At 41.0% G+C, this 15,638-nt stretch overlaps 2 protein-coding genes across 2 annotated transcripts; one reads left to right on the top strand and one right to left on the bottom strand.

Annotated features, from left to right (window-relative positions):
- Window positions 1-1,810: 1,810 nt before the first annotated feature.
- LOC147973273 (uncharacterized) lies at window positions 1,811-3,211 on the bottom strand. The gene is made up of 3 exons (XM_087524621.1): window positions 3,194-3,211; window positions 2,544-2,820; window positions 1,811-2,466 (listed from the first exon to the last, which is right to left on the bottom strand). Exons 1-3 carry the CDS (start codon window positions 3,209-3,211, stop codon window positions 1,811-1,813), a joined length of 951 nt encoding a protein of 316 aa, XP_087380747.1.
- Window positions 3,212-12,088: 8,877 nt separating this feature from the next.
- On the top strand, window positions 12,089-15,372 carry LOC125508965 (uncharacterized). Its single transcript, XM_048673790.2, has 2 exons — window positions 12,089-13,430; window positions 14,991-15,372. The coding sequence occupies exons 1-2, from the start codon at window positions 12,187-12,189 to the stop codon at window positions 15,010-15,012; spliced, it is 1,266 nt and encodes a 421-aa protein (XP_048529747.2). The 5' UTR covers window positions 12,089-12,186; the 3' UTR covers window positions 15,013-15,372.
- Window positions 15,373-15,638: the final 266 nt, after the last annotated feature.

Here is a 15,638-nt window from a genome sequence, read left to right as displayed (position 1 = left end):
ATAACTGACATTGGTACTAACCTTTCAAAGGGAGCTATTGAAGATTTTTGTCAACGTGAGCATATCCGGCTTGACATATCGTCAGTAGCTCACCCCCAGTCTAATGGTCAAGCTGAGAGAGCCAATCAAGAGATCTTAAGAGGTATCAAACCCCGGCTTATGGTTCCTTTGCAGAGGATGACGGGTTGTTGGGTCGAGGAGTTACCTTCCATGTTATGGAGCATTAATACCACCCTAACAGGTCTACGGGTTATACGCCCTTTTTCATGGCTTATGGAGCAGAGGAAGTTCTCCCTAGTGGCATCCGTCATGACTCGCCCCGTGTGGCAGCTTATGTTGAAGCTGACAATGAAAAAACATGTCAGGAAGCACTTGACTTGTTGGATGAAGAGCGTGACATTGCAGTGGCCCGTTCGGTGATTTACCAGCAAGACCTGCGCCGTTACCACAGCCGCCAGGTTAAAACCAGAACTTTTCAAGAAGGTGATCTGGTGCTCCGGCTCATCCAGGATCAGACTAATATGCACAAGTTATCCCCACCTTGGGAAGGACCCTTTGTGGTCAGCAAGAATCTAAACAATGGGTCATATTACCTTATCGATGTTCGAGACCACAAGGACTCACGCACATCGGAGGAGGAGACCCACCGACCCTGGAATATTGCTCAGCTTAGGCCATATTACACCTGAGCCACAGGCTCTCCGTATGTACATATTTAAACAATCTATATATTATGATTGATATAATAAACCGACATCCTTGCTGAAGAGGGGCTTCTGTCGTTCCCATACATGAGTCTCTGTTACTTTGGCAATCCGGCTATCAAGCCCATATTATAAGAGCACAGCTCTGTTACCTTGGTAATCCGGCTATCAAGCCCATATTATAAGAGCACAACTCTGTTACCTTGGTAATTTGGCTATCAAGCCCATATTATAAGAGCACAACTTTGTTACCTTGGTAATCCGGCTATCAAGCCCATATTACAAGAGCACAGCTCTGTTACCTTGGTAATCCGGCTATCAAGCCAATATCACAACTTCATATGAGCAGGGCTCTGATCTACTTAAGGCTTAATGCCCGGATTAAAGGGACCAAAGAGAGTCTGATGCATAGCACAGCTCAAACATAGGTATCCCTTGGGCACAACCCACATAATCACTTGGGGGCTTGGTCGTATTCGAACCATAGCTACACCTCTTGATAGACATAAGGCCACCAGGGAAATCACTTGGGGGCTTTGGTCGTATTCGAACCATCACTTCAACCCTCTTGATCATTGCAACACCACAATTATAACTATTTCAAACTTTTTTTTGATTTTTTTGGTTTATAATGCTTTATGAGTGTAATTTATCTATGCTATTTAAACCTGGTCTGGGCCTGTTCATAAACGAGCAACAGCTGAGGAATATCAATACTCAAGGTTTGGGTTATCACCCTTACTACAAAAAGTTGGTAAACCAACGATGTGATTCAATGTCATAGGTATGATATATTTCATATTTGGTTATTCTTAAGTACAACCTTGGTTATAAACCCGAGTTATATGTTGGGCGTTATGACCCGTCCGGCGGTAAACCGCCAGGACACTTTTTATATGCAGAAACAGGTTGAATAAAGGTGCTAAGGATCATAAGCAGACATAGCATAATCATGACGGATTAACAGTGTCATGCAAAGCGAACATGCATGATGGCATAGTAGACCAAGTATTTAAACTAGCCTATTACAAGGCACTTTGATGCCCAAAAGGATAATTGTTTTCAACAAGTGTTGCAGTATGCAGAAGGCTAAACCGGCCTCCGGATCATGATTCTTCGCCGGGCTGACTTGACGGCTGTGGATCATCTTCCGCCGCTTCATCATCCTTCTCTCCACCCAGCGGCTGGAAGTTAATGGTTGCCCAGTCGATTCCAGTTAGGGCCTTGAATACAACTTCGTCGCTTATAAGTGTGGAGGGTTCAACATCAGGGGAGTAGATATGCTTACGGATTGGCGGGATAAGATTTTCCACATCATGAGTTGGCGCATTAACCCGTTTGTTGTCGGCATCATAAATCGACTGGTAATGAGAAAGATCTGTCTCTTCAGCCAATTTGCTCACTAATGGGCGCATTTCCTTCGTCAAAGCTCGGAGATCATCATTGTCAAAATCTGACCCGTCCTCCTTTATGCTTGGATAGCCGCTTCCTATATCAGCCGGGTCAAGATCTGGTATCCATGCTTTAGCCCGGATTAGCGCAGTTAGAGCACCTGCCCTTGCAGCTGATCTTTTTAACTCCTCAAACCGGGCAGGAATCATTGACAGCTTCTCTAATGTTTGCTTGATCAAGGTTGGGGGTGGTTTGTTATGAGAGGCAGTACAAATGATCCGTTGTGCGCCGGTATATAATTGCTCTATAAGAGTATAGGCAGCCTTCAATTTTTTCTGCATATCAAAGCCCAGATGGGTAATGCGAGATCCTGCATCATTACGCACATCGATAAACCGGCAGTTCATAGGATAATACATGTTAAATGCTTATAATAAGGGTGCTTACCAAACACAGTAGTGGTCATGGCATTTATTTGCCACTTCAGACCAGTCAGCTCTTCTACCACCGGATTAAGGGCTGCTTCTGCATCCTCAGCCCTCTTTTGTAGTTTGGTTTTCTCTATGTCCCAGTCTGCCAGCTCCTTCTGGAAGTTTTCCTTCAATTTCTCCATGGCTACTAAGGCACTGGTTAGCTCCTCTTTGGCTTTGGAAATTTCTGCTTGTTGGGACTTGATATTTTCTTGAAGATCGGCGGTTTGAGATTCCTTTTTGCTCAGCTCAGCCTGTAAGAGACATATATGTTATGAGTTGGAAGCATTTTGAAGTACGAAGCACATAACAAGTTATACACTTGGCACTTGGGGGCTAATGCCTATTGCTTCTTATCAACTTTCTCTTATAAGTCCCAAGATCAATTCAAGTATTATTCTTGGCACTTGGGGGCTACACAAACAAAAGTGACAAGATTAATATTCTAAAAGTCCTGGTTCATCCTGAAATGATAAACCGGCCCTTGGGGGCTACGCAGGCAAAGTTGAAGTATTACAAAGTCCCGGTTTACATTGATATCATAAACCAGCCCTTGGGGGCTATTGGAGTTGATATTAGAAATCAGATACAAGAGAGAAAAAATTATGTGGAGTTAACAGTATTTACCTCATATTGCTCTTTCATCTGGTTCACTAAACCGGCTTTATAGTCGCGGCTTGTGTACAGGCGGTTTAAAAACCCAGAGTGGATATCTTGGGCGTTAAGGTGGGCATAGCTTTCCAAGTCTGTTTTCCACTTGCCTTTATCCATAGCAGCAAATTCTTCCTTGGCACTATGTTTTGATAAAGCAATGGGATTACCAGGAGTTGTGTAGCCTAAACCAGTAACAATGACATCATCCGATTGGTCATCAGCCGCTTTGACTGGGCTCGGCGGTTTATCTGCAGTTTTAGCCGGGCTTGGCGGGTCAGTAGCATGGCCTGTAGGATCATCTTCCATCTGTTCAGCAAAGGTTTCATGATGTTGCGTTGGCGGATCATCAAGAATAGCGTCAGCATTTGGCTCAAACTGTTCTGGGATCTTTTCCAGTTCAGTGTCCGGGTTATCATCAGCCAATTTATTCAATTTGGCCTTTTTGTTGGGCCTAGCTTTAGCTCTGAAATAAATGTAAATAAAGGTTAGTATATTAAACAGGTGCAAGGGATAAAGAGTTAAGTGTAGTATGCTTACCCAGGAACGGTCTTAAGGGGTGGAAGCTGTGTCCATGTTGATTCGCCAGAGGATGAATGGGAAGTTCCTTGGTAGTTTGAGTCAGATGGATTAAGAGGTTGCCGAAAATAACCAGCCTTGGGATAAGATGTGTCAGGAATATGGATGAAACCTCTGGTCGGTGTTTACGAACCGGTGTGTTCGGTAAACCGGATGAAGTAACCACCTGGCCACTATGCCGGGTTGTGCGGCGAGTTTCATACTGTTGTTTCTTCAAAAGAAAGTTTGGATCTAGATAAGCTAGAGGGTATGAAAATTTTACTTTCCGGTTTGCTTGACAGGTTTTCTGTGCTGGCTGAGGATCTGAACCGGAGGAAAGAATAATTACCTCTACATCATCAGCCCGGCTAGCTTCGGCGTCATCCTGATAATGGTCATTGTCAATGAGGTGTATGAAAAATGAACCAAGAGAATCAAGTTCTACCTTTGATTCCGGGTTGTCAAGATCCTCGTCAAGGTTCAGCTCGGTGGACTCAGCTGTTTTCTTCTTGGCAGGCTTTTTGACGACCTTTGTCTTGGGTCGAGGGGTCTTGGCCGGTTTATCCCAAGCGTTCTTCTTCCAAAATGGGTCGTCACCCTGTTAAAAGATTGATAAAGGTTATAAGGAAGAGTTAAGAATATCAGGTTCAAACAGGGGTTAGGCAATTCTTACAGCTGGTGGTTTATTTGAAACGTAGAAGGGACTTAGCCCTGTTTTGCTGCAGACAGCCACCGATTCATCCAGTATCTTTTTGACAGCTTCAGTGATTTCAGCATCAGTTAACTGAATGTTAGTGTGCCATTAAGGGTCTTTCAAGTCCCCTGTGTACTCGCACATTAAACCTGGGCGACAGCTTAAAGGCAAAATACCCCAAGATATCCAGCAACGAACAAAGTCAATTCCTGTTAACCCATTAGCCACAAAGGCTCTGAGCTTTGCAAGTTGTGGTGCATATTTGGCCCGTTCTTTTGCGGTCAACCTTTGGGGAAATGGATGTGTATTGGTAAGTCGGTGAGCACGGTAACCCGACAGAGGGTTCTCGTCATCTGGGGAAGTATCTTTGCAATAGAACCAAGTCTGGTTCCTATCCTTAGGGTGACTATGATGCTTTGCGTGAGGGAAGCTCACGTCTTTCCTTTTCTGAATTGAAACGCCGCCAAGTTCAGTATTGGGCCCGTCTGTAAATTCAGTACGGCGGTTTAAATAGAAAAAGTCCCTGAACAGTTCAACGGTCCGTTCTTCTTGCAGATAAGCCTCGCAAAACACTTGAAAATTACAAATATTGGACACAGAATTAGGTCCAATATCTTGAGGGTGGATCTGGAAGCTAGCAAGCACATCACGGATTTTTTTTGATCCGGGAGGTTTAAAACCACGGCTCAGATGATCAACAAACACAACTATCTCGCCATCCTTGGGCTCAGGAGGATTTTGTGGACCGGCAGCTCACCAGTGGATTTCACTCTGTTTCGGTAAAGCGCCAGTTATAACGCATTCGTTCAGATCTTCTTCCGTAATCCGGGATGGAACCCAGTTACAAGCGTAAAAAATACTTGGCCATTTCTTTGACAACTTGAAGGAAGATTTGTGCCGGTTTAAGATTCATGGTGGATAAGCATGAAGCGTTGCAGGTTAAGGGACGAAAGGTATTCAAGCATGCAAAATTATTAAACCGAAGGATGATGATATCAGGACTACAATGATAAAGCGATTGGCGGTTTACGAGGGACTAATGGTACCTGACGGGTTATCATTTTCTAAAGTTAAACCGCCTACATTGGTATGGAAGGTACAGATCTGAAATAGCTAAGTAAGGGGAAAACAGGTTTCACAAGTTGGCATTACAAATTTGGATCTATCACGGGTCGGAAAATGAAAATATATTAAGACCTAAACATGGAAACCGAAGCAGTGGATTAAGGTTCAGATTGAAGTTTTTGCTTAAACGCGATGCGCTGATGAAAAAAGGACTATGGCCATTGCTGTGCAGGCTGATATGGAGGTTTCAATCGAAGGAACTACATCGCTGATATGAGCACCGACGAACATCGACAAACACCGAGGAATGTTCAAACCCTAAAACTGAATCTACGGTGGAGGAAAGAGAAGCTTACTGGTGCAGAAGGAACAGCGGAGAGGCGCCGCGATTCTTTGGTACGTTCAGGGTGATGCAGCGGCCAAGGTTGAGGCAGAGGCGAAGTTCGACGGCGCTAACGGAGCTTGAGGTGCTGGGGCGATGCGAGGAAGACGATGAGGCTGAGAGGCACGAGGGGAAAAGTGAAAATGATCCCCGGCCCTATTTATAAGGTGAAGGGATAAGCGGCAGACACATGAATCGAGGAGGTCGCAAAACGGATCTATAGACATGCAGACGCCTCGATTTTTGGAAATTCATTAAAGAAGATACATTTAAAGATTTGGGATCTGCACAAAGCTAATGGCAGATGACGTCACGATGGATTATTATGCTCTCGGAGATGACGTCACAGCGGTTTACAAGGTTTTTCAGCTGGTGTTGAAGAAGGAATTTTTCTAAGTACTGAAAATTGACATGAACCAGTTCAAATCAATTTGGGGCCTAATGTTGGGGATATAACTATTAAGTATAAACCGCCCAGGAGGGGCCGGATTATACTTATAGTAAGCTATTCCTATTTCAAGCCCACGAAGGCAAGGCGCTTTATGAAGGATGTTTAACAAGAAGGCCCAAGGCCCAAAGGCGGATTAGGGACCGTAGATGTAAACCGCCATAAGATGTATAACTTGTATTGTAAGATAAGAAAGGGTAGAAACTGAGCCGGGCACGAATATGAGCCGGCCGGGATTCTGTAAACTGCCGGACATCAACCTGTGTATATAAAGGGACGACCCGGAGGCGGTTTAAGGACAAGAAAACAACAGATCGAGAGCCAGGCAAAGCGGATTCGCTCCCTGGTCATCGAAACCCTAGCAATTCCATCACAACTGGATTAGGCTTTTACCTTCACCGTAAGGGGCCGAACCAGTATAAACCCCTTGCGTCCTTTGTCCCGCTTTAACCCCTTTAAGCTAACTACGTTGCAATGGCTCAACGACTAAGCTCTCACACTAGGATATCTGTCGTGACAAAACCACGACAATATGTGTAGGATAAAATTTGTTTGTTGCCTTCTCTAGATCTTCTAACGAGAAAATCTTTGTATTCTCATTAGCAGTTTCATCAAACGATATCAACATTTCTAGGAGAAGACCTTATTTCTTTTGGAAATAGTTCTTCTGTAGTTGCTTTTGAATATTTATTTTCCATCTATGATGGATAAATACTACGCTAAACCTCAGAAGAAGAGTGTCGGAACCACATGCCAACCCAATAATTATACATGCATGCATTAATTAAGCTCTTTTAAGTTTTGCTCTATTTTTTCTATCATAAATGTAACAAGAATATGGTCTTACCTAACTTTAGAGGTTCTTGCTTATCTTGGTATAGTGCATTTTTATTGGATTATACTTAGTCTTGTGAGGACATTCAGTACAACTAAAGGTTCATATGGTATTATGGCAGATCCCTTTACAAAGCTCCATAAAAAACAACCTAGGGAAAAACAAAGTGGTGTTCATCGGTGGCGGAAGGAGAAATGAACTTATACTTTTCTCTCTGTGAATTCATGGTGCAATTTTTGTGTTTGCATCTTTTCCAAGCAGCCCAATTGGTATTTTTTAGAAAAGTTTGTTGAGGTAACTTGTCTTGAAGTGCTGGCATGCTATCATGTGAGAAAATGTAATTTGGACAGATGGCCGCCTTTGAGATATCACAGGTCCATCAAAGTGGACATTAAGGATGAGAAACATAGTAGTAATTTCCCAAATATGATATTTTAGTCAACACATACAAATTAAATTAAGTTAGAAAAACTACGAAATGGATTTTAGAATTAATGATAGTTTGACAAAGATAAGTTTAAAATGAAGGAAAATCATTGGAAATCGATGAATTTTATTTTTTTGGTCGTTCTTGATAGCTTTCGATTTTTTTCCCTTTTCATAAAAAATTCTTGTTTTTTATTATATATTGAAATTTTCTATTATAAACAAGATCCATTTTGGAATCTAGGGAAATCAAAATAAAATCATGTTTTATTTTCTAATTTATATTGTTGTTATTAATATATATTCAGGCTTTTAAGTGTCATTCGTCTTCCACTTTTTAATGAATATAGTGTGGGTGGGTTTGCCATGAGTTGGAAACCACCACCATGTTGTCGGTCAAACCACTCAGAGTTGGGTGAGGGGTCAAATTTATCTGGTTTTTGGTGTTAAGGATGCTAATGGCCACTCCCTCTATTATAAAATATTTGAAGTTCTAGGTTTATCTTAAATAACATTTCATTAAGTTTGACCAACTTTATGAGAAAACTTACTAATAAACACAACATCAAATGTGTATAGTATGACCATATATTTTAGGACCCTGATAACCACAAAATGTGTGGTGGTTAAGCTTAAACACCTCCATCCTCCCCATTTGTTACATGCATGCATGCATTAGAATAATCCTCTGCTCCTCCCACATGCATTTCTCTCTCTAATTATAATTTGAAAATTCAAAATGTTTTGTAGCACAAACTGTCAATTCGATTCAAAATTGTTTTCACATAAAGAATTCATCATGATGAGACCTTTGATACTATATCTCATGTTGATATGTTCCGACAACTTTTTGGGGGGGCTCAAAAGGTATCACGCATGGGCTACATAATTTACAACACATATGATATGTAATTTATCGTGCTATTTTCAGATAAGTTGTTGGGGTATGTTTGTCAACAACTTTTCCCCCTTGGTCAATGTTATCGTGGTGTTTGCACGTAAGTCAACTGGTATGTGGTTCGTATATTAACATATTATTTTCACATAAGTTGCTGGGGTACATTTTTCAACAATCCCCCCTTGTCAATCTTACCACGGTGTTTGTATGTAAGTTATCACATATTCGGTTCATATATTACCATGCTATTTTCACATAATTTACCAGCGGTATGTTTTTCAACAACCTTTTCCCCTTGGTCAATGTCATCACGATGTTTGTACGTAAGTTATCAGGTAGGCGGTTCCTCAGCGTTAGTTCAAGCCACGGTAACCAACTCGAAAAGTTCTTTTTTGTGCAAACTTACTTCCCTTTCCACTTCTCGTAAGGTAAATATAACGCTAAAAATAAAAGCAGTGTGTTCCTAGTTTTTTTTTCTCTTTGGTCGATTTTTCTTCATTTTTTTCATTTCTCTTTCTAATTTCTTTCTTTTCTATCTTTTATTAATTCACAAATACTGTCCAAATCCATGTTTTGTTTTTACAATTTGTGAGTTTTTTTGATTATGTGAACTTTTTTCAAATCCACTTTTGGTCAAATTCATGAACTATTTTCAAATTCTTTTTCCTTTTCTTTTACAAACGCGCAAACTATTTTCAAATGAAAAACATTCTTAAAATTCGTGAACTTTTGTTTCAAAATCGATGAATTTTTTTCCAAATCTATGGTTATTTTCTTTGAAATCCATTAAGTTTTTTTCAACTTCGTGAACTTTTTTCATACTTCCAAAATCAACGGTTTTCTTTTCAAAATCGATGTTTTTTTAAATCCATGAACTATTTTTGAACCCTTGAACTTTTACAAGTTTGCGAACTTTTTGTCAAATACGATTTTTTGAGTTTGTTAACTTGTTTCAAACCCACGAACAATTTTCAAAATCATGATTGAAATTCGTGAACTTTTTTCAAATTCACAATTTTTTTGAACCCTTTAACTTTTTGAAGTTTGTGAACTCTTTTTAAAATCCATGAACTTTTTCTAAATCCTACATACTTTTTTGAACTTGTGAAGTTTTAAGAGTTCATGAACTTGTTTTCACATCCGTGAACTTTTCTCAAGCCCATGACATTGTTTTAAAATTTATGATCTTTTTCAATCTGGTGAACTTTTTTCAAAGTCTCAACTTTTAAAATTTTAAAATTCTTGATTTTCCAAATTTCATGAATATTTTTAAAATTCAACAACTTTTTTAAAATTCATGACATTTTTAAGATCCACAATCATGAACATTTATTCAAATCCACAATCATGAACTTTTTAAAATCCACTAATTGAGGAACATTTATTCAATTCTGTGAACTTTTTTAAAATTCACAAACTTTTCTCTATATTTTTGATTTGTTTTCAAATCTTTCGACATTTTTCATCTTACAATTATTTTGAAAGTACTACAAAAAAACCGAAAGGAATTTTTCGACCAACTACCGAAAAAAAATCAGAAGAAAACTACTTGCTCCATCCCATAATATAACATTGTTTGGTAAGCCGTCTTTGGTTGCAAAACGATCTTATATTATGGGAAGGAGGGAGTAGCTTCTTTTAAATAGACAAACAAAGAGAAAACCTAGCTGGTGAAAGCAAGCGAGCGGGTGAGCCAGGTGGCTCAATATTGGGCCGCCGCCCACTAGCATCAAGCTTAAGGTACACACATGTGGGCTAGCCCATTTAGAGTACTTTTAAAATTTTAAAATTCGTGAATTTTCCAAATTTCATGAATATTTTTAAAATTCAAAAACTTTTTAAAAATTCATGACATTTTTAAGATCCACAATCATGAACATTTATTCAAATCCACGAACTTTTTTCAAATGCTTGAACTTTTTAAAATCCATTAATTGAGGAACATTTATTCAATTCTGTGAACTTTTTTTAAATTCACAAACTTTTCTCTATATTTTTGATTTGTTTTCAAATCTTTCGACATTTTTCATCTTACAATTATTTTGAAAGTACTATAAAAAAACCGAAAGGAATTTTTCGACCAACTACCGAAAATAAATCAGAAGAAAACTACTTGCTCCATCCCATAATATAACATTGTTTGGCAAGCCGTCTTTGGTTGCAAAACGATCTTATATTATGGGATGGAGGGAGTAGCTTCTTTTAGATAGACAAACAAAGAGAAAACCTAGCTGGTGAAAGCAAGCGAGCGGGTGAGCCAGGTGGCTCAATATTGGGCCGCCGCCCACTAGCATCAAGCTTAAGGTACACACATGTGGGCTAGCCCATTTAGAGGTTAAGTACTCGAGCACGTAAAAAAATGGCCTAAAAGACCCGAGCCAGCGAGAGATCGAACTCGTGACGCTCCGCTCGTGAAGTGAAGAACCTGACAAATCAAGCTGGCAAAATCTAGTGATTTGTATGCAGTGCAAGAGTTTAAAGTATCGAACATCTTTCAAGTTTTCACGAATAATTCAATAAAATAAATGGAAAATTCTGCACAAAAATTGACAGACGCAAATACATTTTTAAAACCATGAACATTTTTTTCCAAAAAATGTGAACACATTTTGAAATTCGAACAAACTTTTGAAACTTGAGCAATTATTGAAAAGATGAACAAAATTTTTGAAATTCCTAAAAAAATATTTTTTTGAAAATATACATCGAACATTTTGTAATACATGCAAAACAATTTTTAAATACATATAATATACACACAACGATTTTGAACTCCACAGTGAATATTTTTGTGATATACCCAGAACAAAATTTTAATATATGTTGAATTTTTCTGTAATATACTCTGAACAATTTTTAACTACACATTGAACATTTTTGTGATATACGTTGAACATTATTTCAATACACAATGAACATTTGTGTGATATACGCCGAATTTGTTTGAGTTGTGAACAAAATTTAAAAACCTTGACTTTTTCTATAATCACTACCAAAATTTGGAATTTTAAACATTTTTTGAAAACAAAGGATATAAAATAAAAACAAAATGATAAAATAAAAATATAAGAAAAAAAATGAAACTGAATCAGAATCAGAAAAGAAACCGAAACAAAAAAAGCAAACAGAATTTTTTTTGGAAATTTGGTTAAAAAAATACCGTTTAAAGGAACCTGCTAGAAGGTGAAGTCGGCCGGCCCGTCGCGTGGCAGACGACGTGCATCAGGAGGCGAGCAGATAGAGTTTTGATCATGCCATGTCACACTTTCTGGCCCCAAAACCGCCTAAAATTGATGCAAAACCACCTAAGGGGGAGATTTACCCGGTTTTAAGGAATTGGGGGTTAAGATCATACCAAATTTGAGTTCAGGGGGTATTTGTCCCTCAGGCTACATTTGAGGGTGAAAAATAGACTTCTTTCAGAAAGGAGGGACATCAACGAGACGGCCCGCTTCGTTCGCTTGTGCGTGCGACTGAGTTCCTGGCCCAATGAGCCGCCCCTTCTAGTTTATCGCCCTTCTAGCGTCTGTGGCCCAATGAGACGGTATAATATTGAGTCTGTCGCCCTTCCTTCCTCCCCCTCCACTAGTTCCTCCACCAAAAACTAGGGTTAGGGTTAGGGCGGCGGCGGCGGCGGCGGCTTTATTTCCGATCGCGATCGCCATGGCCACCGGAGGCGCCCCAAAGCCGGAGGAGGAGACCGTCGTCTTCCCCGATTGGGTGATGCTGGAACGCATCTTCCGCAAACGGAGCCACGACGACCTAGACGCTGCTGGTGAGGCCGTCAACAAGAACAAGACCGCCGCTCCAGTCAAGATTGACAGCGGCCACTCCTGCTTCGTCTCCTTCACCCTCGCAGCTCCTCCAGGGTCCTCCTACTTCAACCTCCATTGGCCGGAGAGACAAGGCTCAGAAGAACTCCTTGCCTTCGTCCGGGCAGTCGACAAGAACCTTGTCCTCTTCGACATCGCGATCCCCGACCCGATTCGCTACAGGGACGCTCCGCCAGATCTGTTCGTCTACACGGCCTCTGCTCCTCCCCTCTCGGTGCAGCAGCTTCCTCGGCGCAGCACAAAGCAGTTCCTGGCTCATAAGTTCACCACCGGCATTCTGCAGCTCAAAGCGGAGCACTGCTACATCGTTGCCGATCTCAATGTCCGCCCCAAGAAAAAGGGCGCTAGTGCTGAACTCTGTGTCTTCAACTCCGGCGCCAACGAGTGGAGAATCATCCCCGAGGTGCTTGCTGATAAGCTCCCTGACCTCTGGTGGACCGATGATGTGTTTGCTTTCGATGGCCGTTTCCTTTGCTGGGTGGACTACTTCAGCGGCGTTGTGCTATGCGACTTCTCCAAAAATGTGGACTCCCAGGTGCTCCACTTCGTGCCTTTTCCTGGAGGAATCAAATACCCTGATGACGCACGGTTCCCGAGGTACTTCCCAGGGAGGTTCCGAAGTGTGTCCATCAGCCAAGGCATGATGCGCTATGTCCATATTGACAATGACTTTCATCAGACAGTCCACAGTGGCTGGCGAGGGATTGCTCCTAAGAGAAGCAAACGGCGGCAGAAGCAGCTAACCCACAAAATCACCATTTGGACGTTGAACTCCAAGTTCGAGTGGGAGGTGCATTGTGAGATCAACCTGGATTGTCTCTGGGCACAACCTCGTTACCGAGGTCTGAGCTTACCTCGGCGTCTTCCTGAGTTCCCAGTCATCAGCATGGATGACCCGGGTGTTCTGTGCTGCCTGCTGAGGGCGAAGGAATTTGCTGGCAAGGAGTGGATGATCATGGTTGACATGAACCATGCGGATCTGCAGTCATGTACTGATGTGAATGTAGAAGACAAGTTCTCTAATACCACCCAACTTTCAACTGTCTTCTCCAAATACCTTCAAAAGGCGAACAGGTAACTGGCTACAAGAAGCTCCCTTAATATTCAAATGACATCTTTCTCCGTTGGGCTGTTCCAGTGTTTGAGTTGTAGCTGCTTCAGTTGTGTAGAGATTCCAATATGGACTCCCTCCGTTCGTAAATATAAGTCCTTTTTAGAGATTCCAATATGGACTACATACAGAGCGAAATGAGTGAGTATAAGCTTTGGTCCTTCTGCCATCAAGTTTTCCTTAAGAGTCTAGAGTCCTCTATTTCTCCTTATTGGATCTTTTGCTCTTTACATGGGATTGTCCATTATCTGTACAAATGGGACTGTAATTCTTTCAGCAGCCTTCTGTCGCCACTAGCATGGTGCTATTTTGAAGTGAATTCTTGGAACCATATTATTTTGATTGCTGTTGTAAAGCATAAAACTATATTGTCCTCTAATTTCTGTAGGGGGGACAAGCGTCTATGAAGCTTTATTAGCACATACTTCTCTGTTGGCAAAATTTCTTTGGTTTACTTTGGGTCAATCAGGTCACATCTCTGACTGATTCTGTTAGAATCCTTTTGTTTGAGATAGCGTATACCATGGTTTTTAAGGCAGTAAAGTGTCCTAAGGCGTTCTACCCCTGCTCTGACGCCTAAGCGGGCACCTGAGCACTAAGGCAGACTAAGCGCCTAAAGCGGGCAGATTTCCAAGGCGCTGCCAGGGCGCCTAAGCGTCCTAACGCAGACGCCTTAAAAACCATGGCATATACTTTTATATCGTCTAACTGAGTGCTGGCCATGGTGGAGCTTAGTGTAGACCAACAGGGCCCATGCCCCCCTCCCCCCCTTAATTTTTCCATCCATCGAAGAAAATGCTATTAATTTGGTTCCCTTCGAGTAATGGCCCCCTCTTGAATTATGCTCAAGCTCTGCCAGTACTGGGCCAGTGAGCCATTCTCTTTACACGGGAGTGCCATTAGCTAAAACCCCTGTAGTATTAGCTTTGCTGGCCTTCTCATGTTACTGTCTTACTCTTGATTCTGGCTACAACCCTTCTGATTGTTTTCTCTATCCTCTCATGCCTCATTTCATTCTCTCACGCCTAATCCGACATTGGTACGGCTGGACTGTGGTGAGGACTCCAATTTTTCTCGAGTATGCTGCCCTGTCGCCGCGTTCAGCCTCTTGTTACACCTGAACACACACACACACACACCATGCCTGGCTGCAGCATGTTTGCTACCAGTCCCTGCATGTCAGTTGTAGTCCTTACCAGAGGCTGTGCCTGCTCATTGAGGCCACACCGCAACGCCATGGCTATGTGGTGTTCTGAATATTATGTCAAGCTAGGCGATGACATTACCATCTGAATCCATGTCAAATATATGATGCAATTGCATTTGCATTAATATTGAGTGCAGAACTATTTTCTTTACCAATATACTCCACTGCAATGCCATTTGTCTTTCTTGTTTGTCTTTTTTTAAACTACCCTTTTCAAGTGATAATTCATCTTATCTGTTTATACTGTTCGCAAACAACATACTCAGATGTTCAGATGGTGTATATATCTGAGTTATTTTTATTTCTATTTTTAAAGGGATGGCATGGGACAACATTGAGCTAACTTCATTGAAATGCAAGTCTGCAATATGAAGACCTGTAATCTGGTGACTGAAGGTGAACACTTTGCGGATGCTCAAATCAAAGATGTTGTTTGTCAATGACGTGGTGCAGGCAGAACAGTTTGATGATGTACTGATTAATATCTATTGGAGTAACGCTACATGTTCTGGATCATTTAATCATATGTTTTAGCGTTAAAAGTATGAGATTGAATATCTTTTCTTTCATGAAAATTGAATTGAGGGCAAGCACAAGGAAAAAAAATAGTGCTAGACATTATTTTTGGTTTTCTTATCGAGGCCAAAATGTCTTAATTACAGAGATCTTCCAATAATTTTCTATTGGGGGTTCTTCCATTCCTTTTTTTTGAGGAATTATGACAGTGAGGGAAGCTCCCCACTGACCTTTATATTTCTCATTCCTTTTATTGAGCACAATGATGTGAATCAGGCTTTAATAAGTTCTAATACGCAGCGGCACAATTCATGCTCACTTGTACTCCCTCCGTTCCTAAATATAAGTTTTTCTACATATGGAGCAAAATGAGTGAATTTACACTCTAAAATATGTTTATATACATCCGTATGTTTCGTTCCTAAATATAAGTAGTCAATTGTTGGAA

Source organism: Triticum urartu, chromosome 5A, assembly GCF_056163025.1.
Source record: "Triticum urartu cultivar PI428250 chromosome 5A, HENAU_Tu73, whole genome shotgun sequence".
Classification (NCBI taxonomy): domain Eukaryota; kingdom Viridiplantae; phylum Streptophyta; class Magnoliopsida; order Poales; family Poaceae; genus Triticum; species Triticum urartu.
This window is presented reverse-complemented; position numbering and strand designations above follow the sequence as displayed.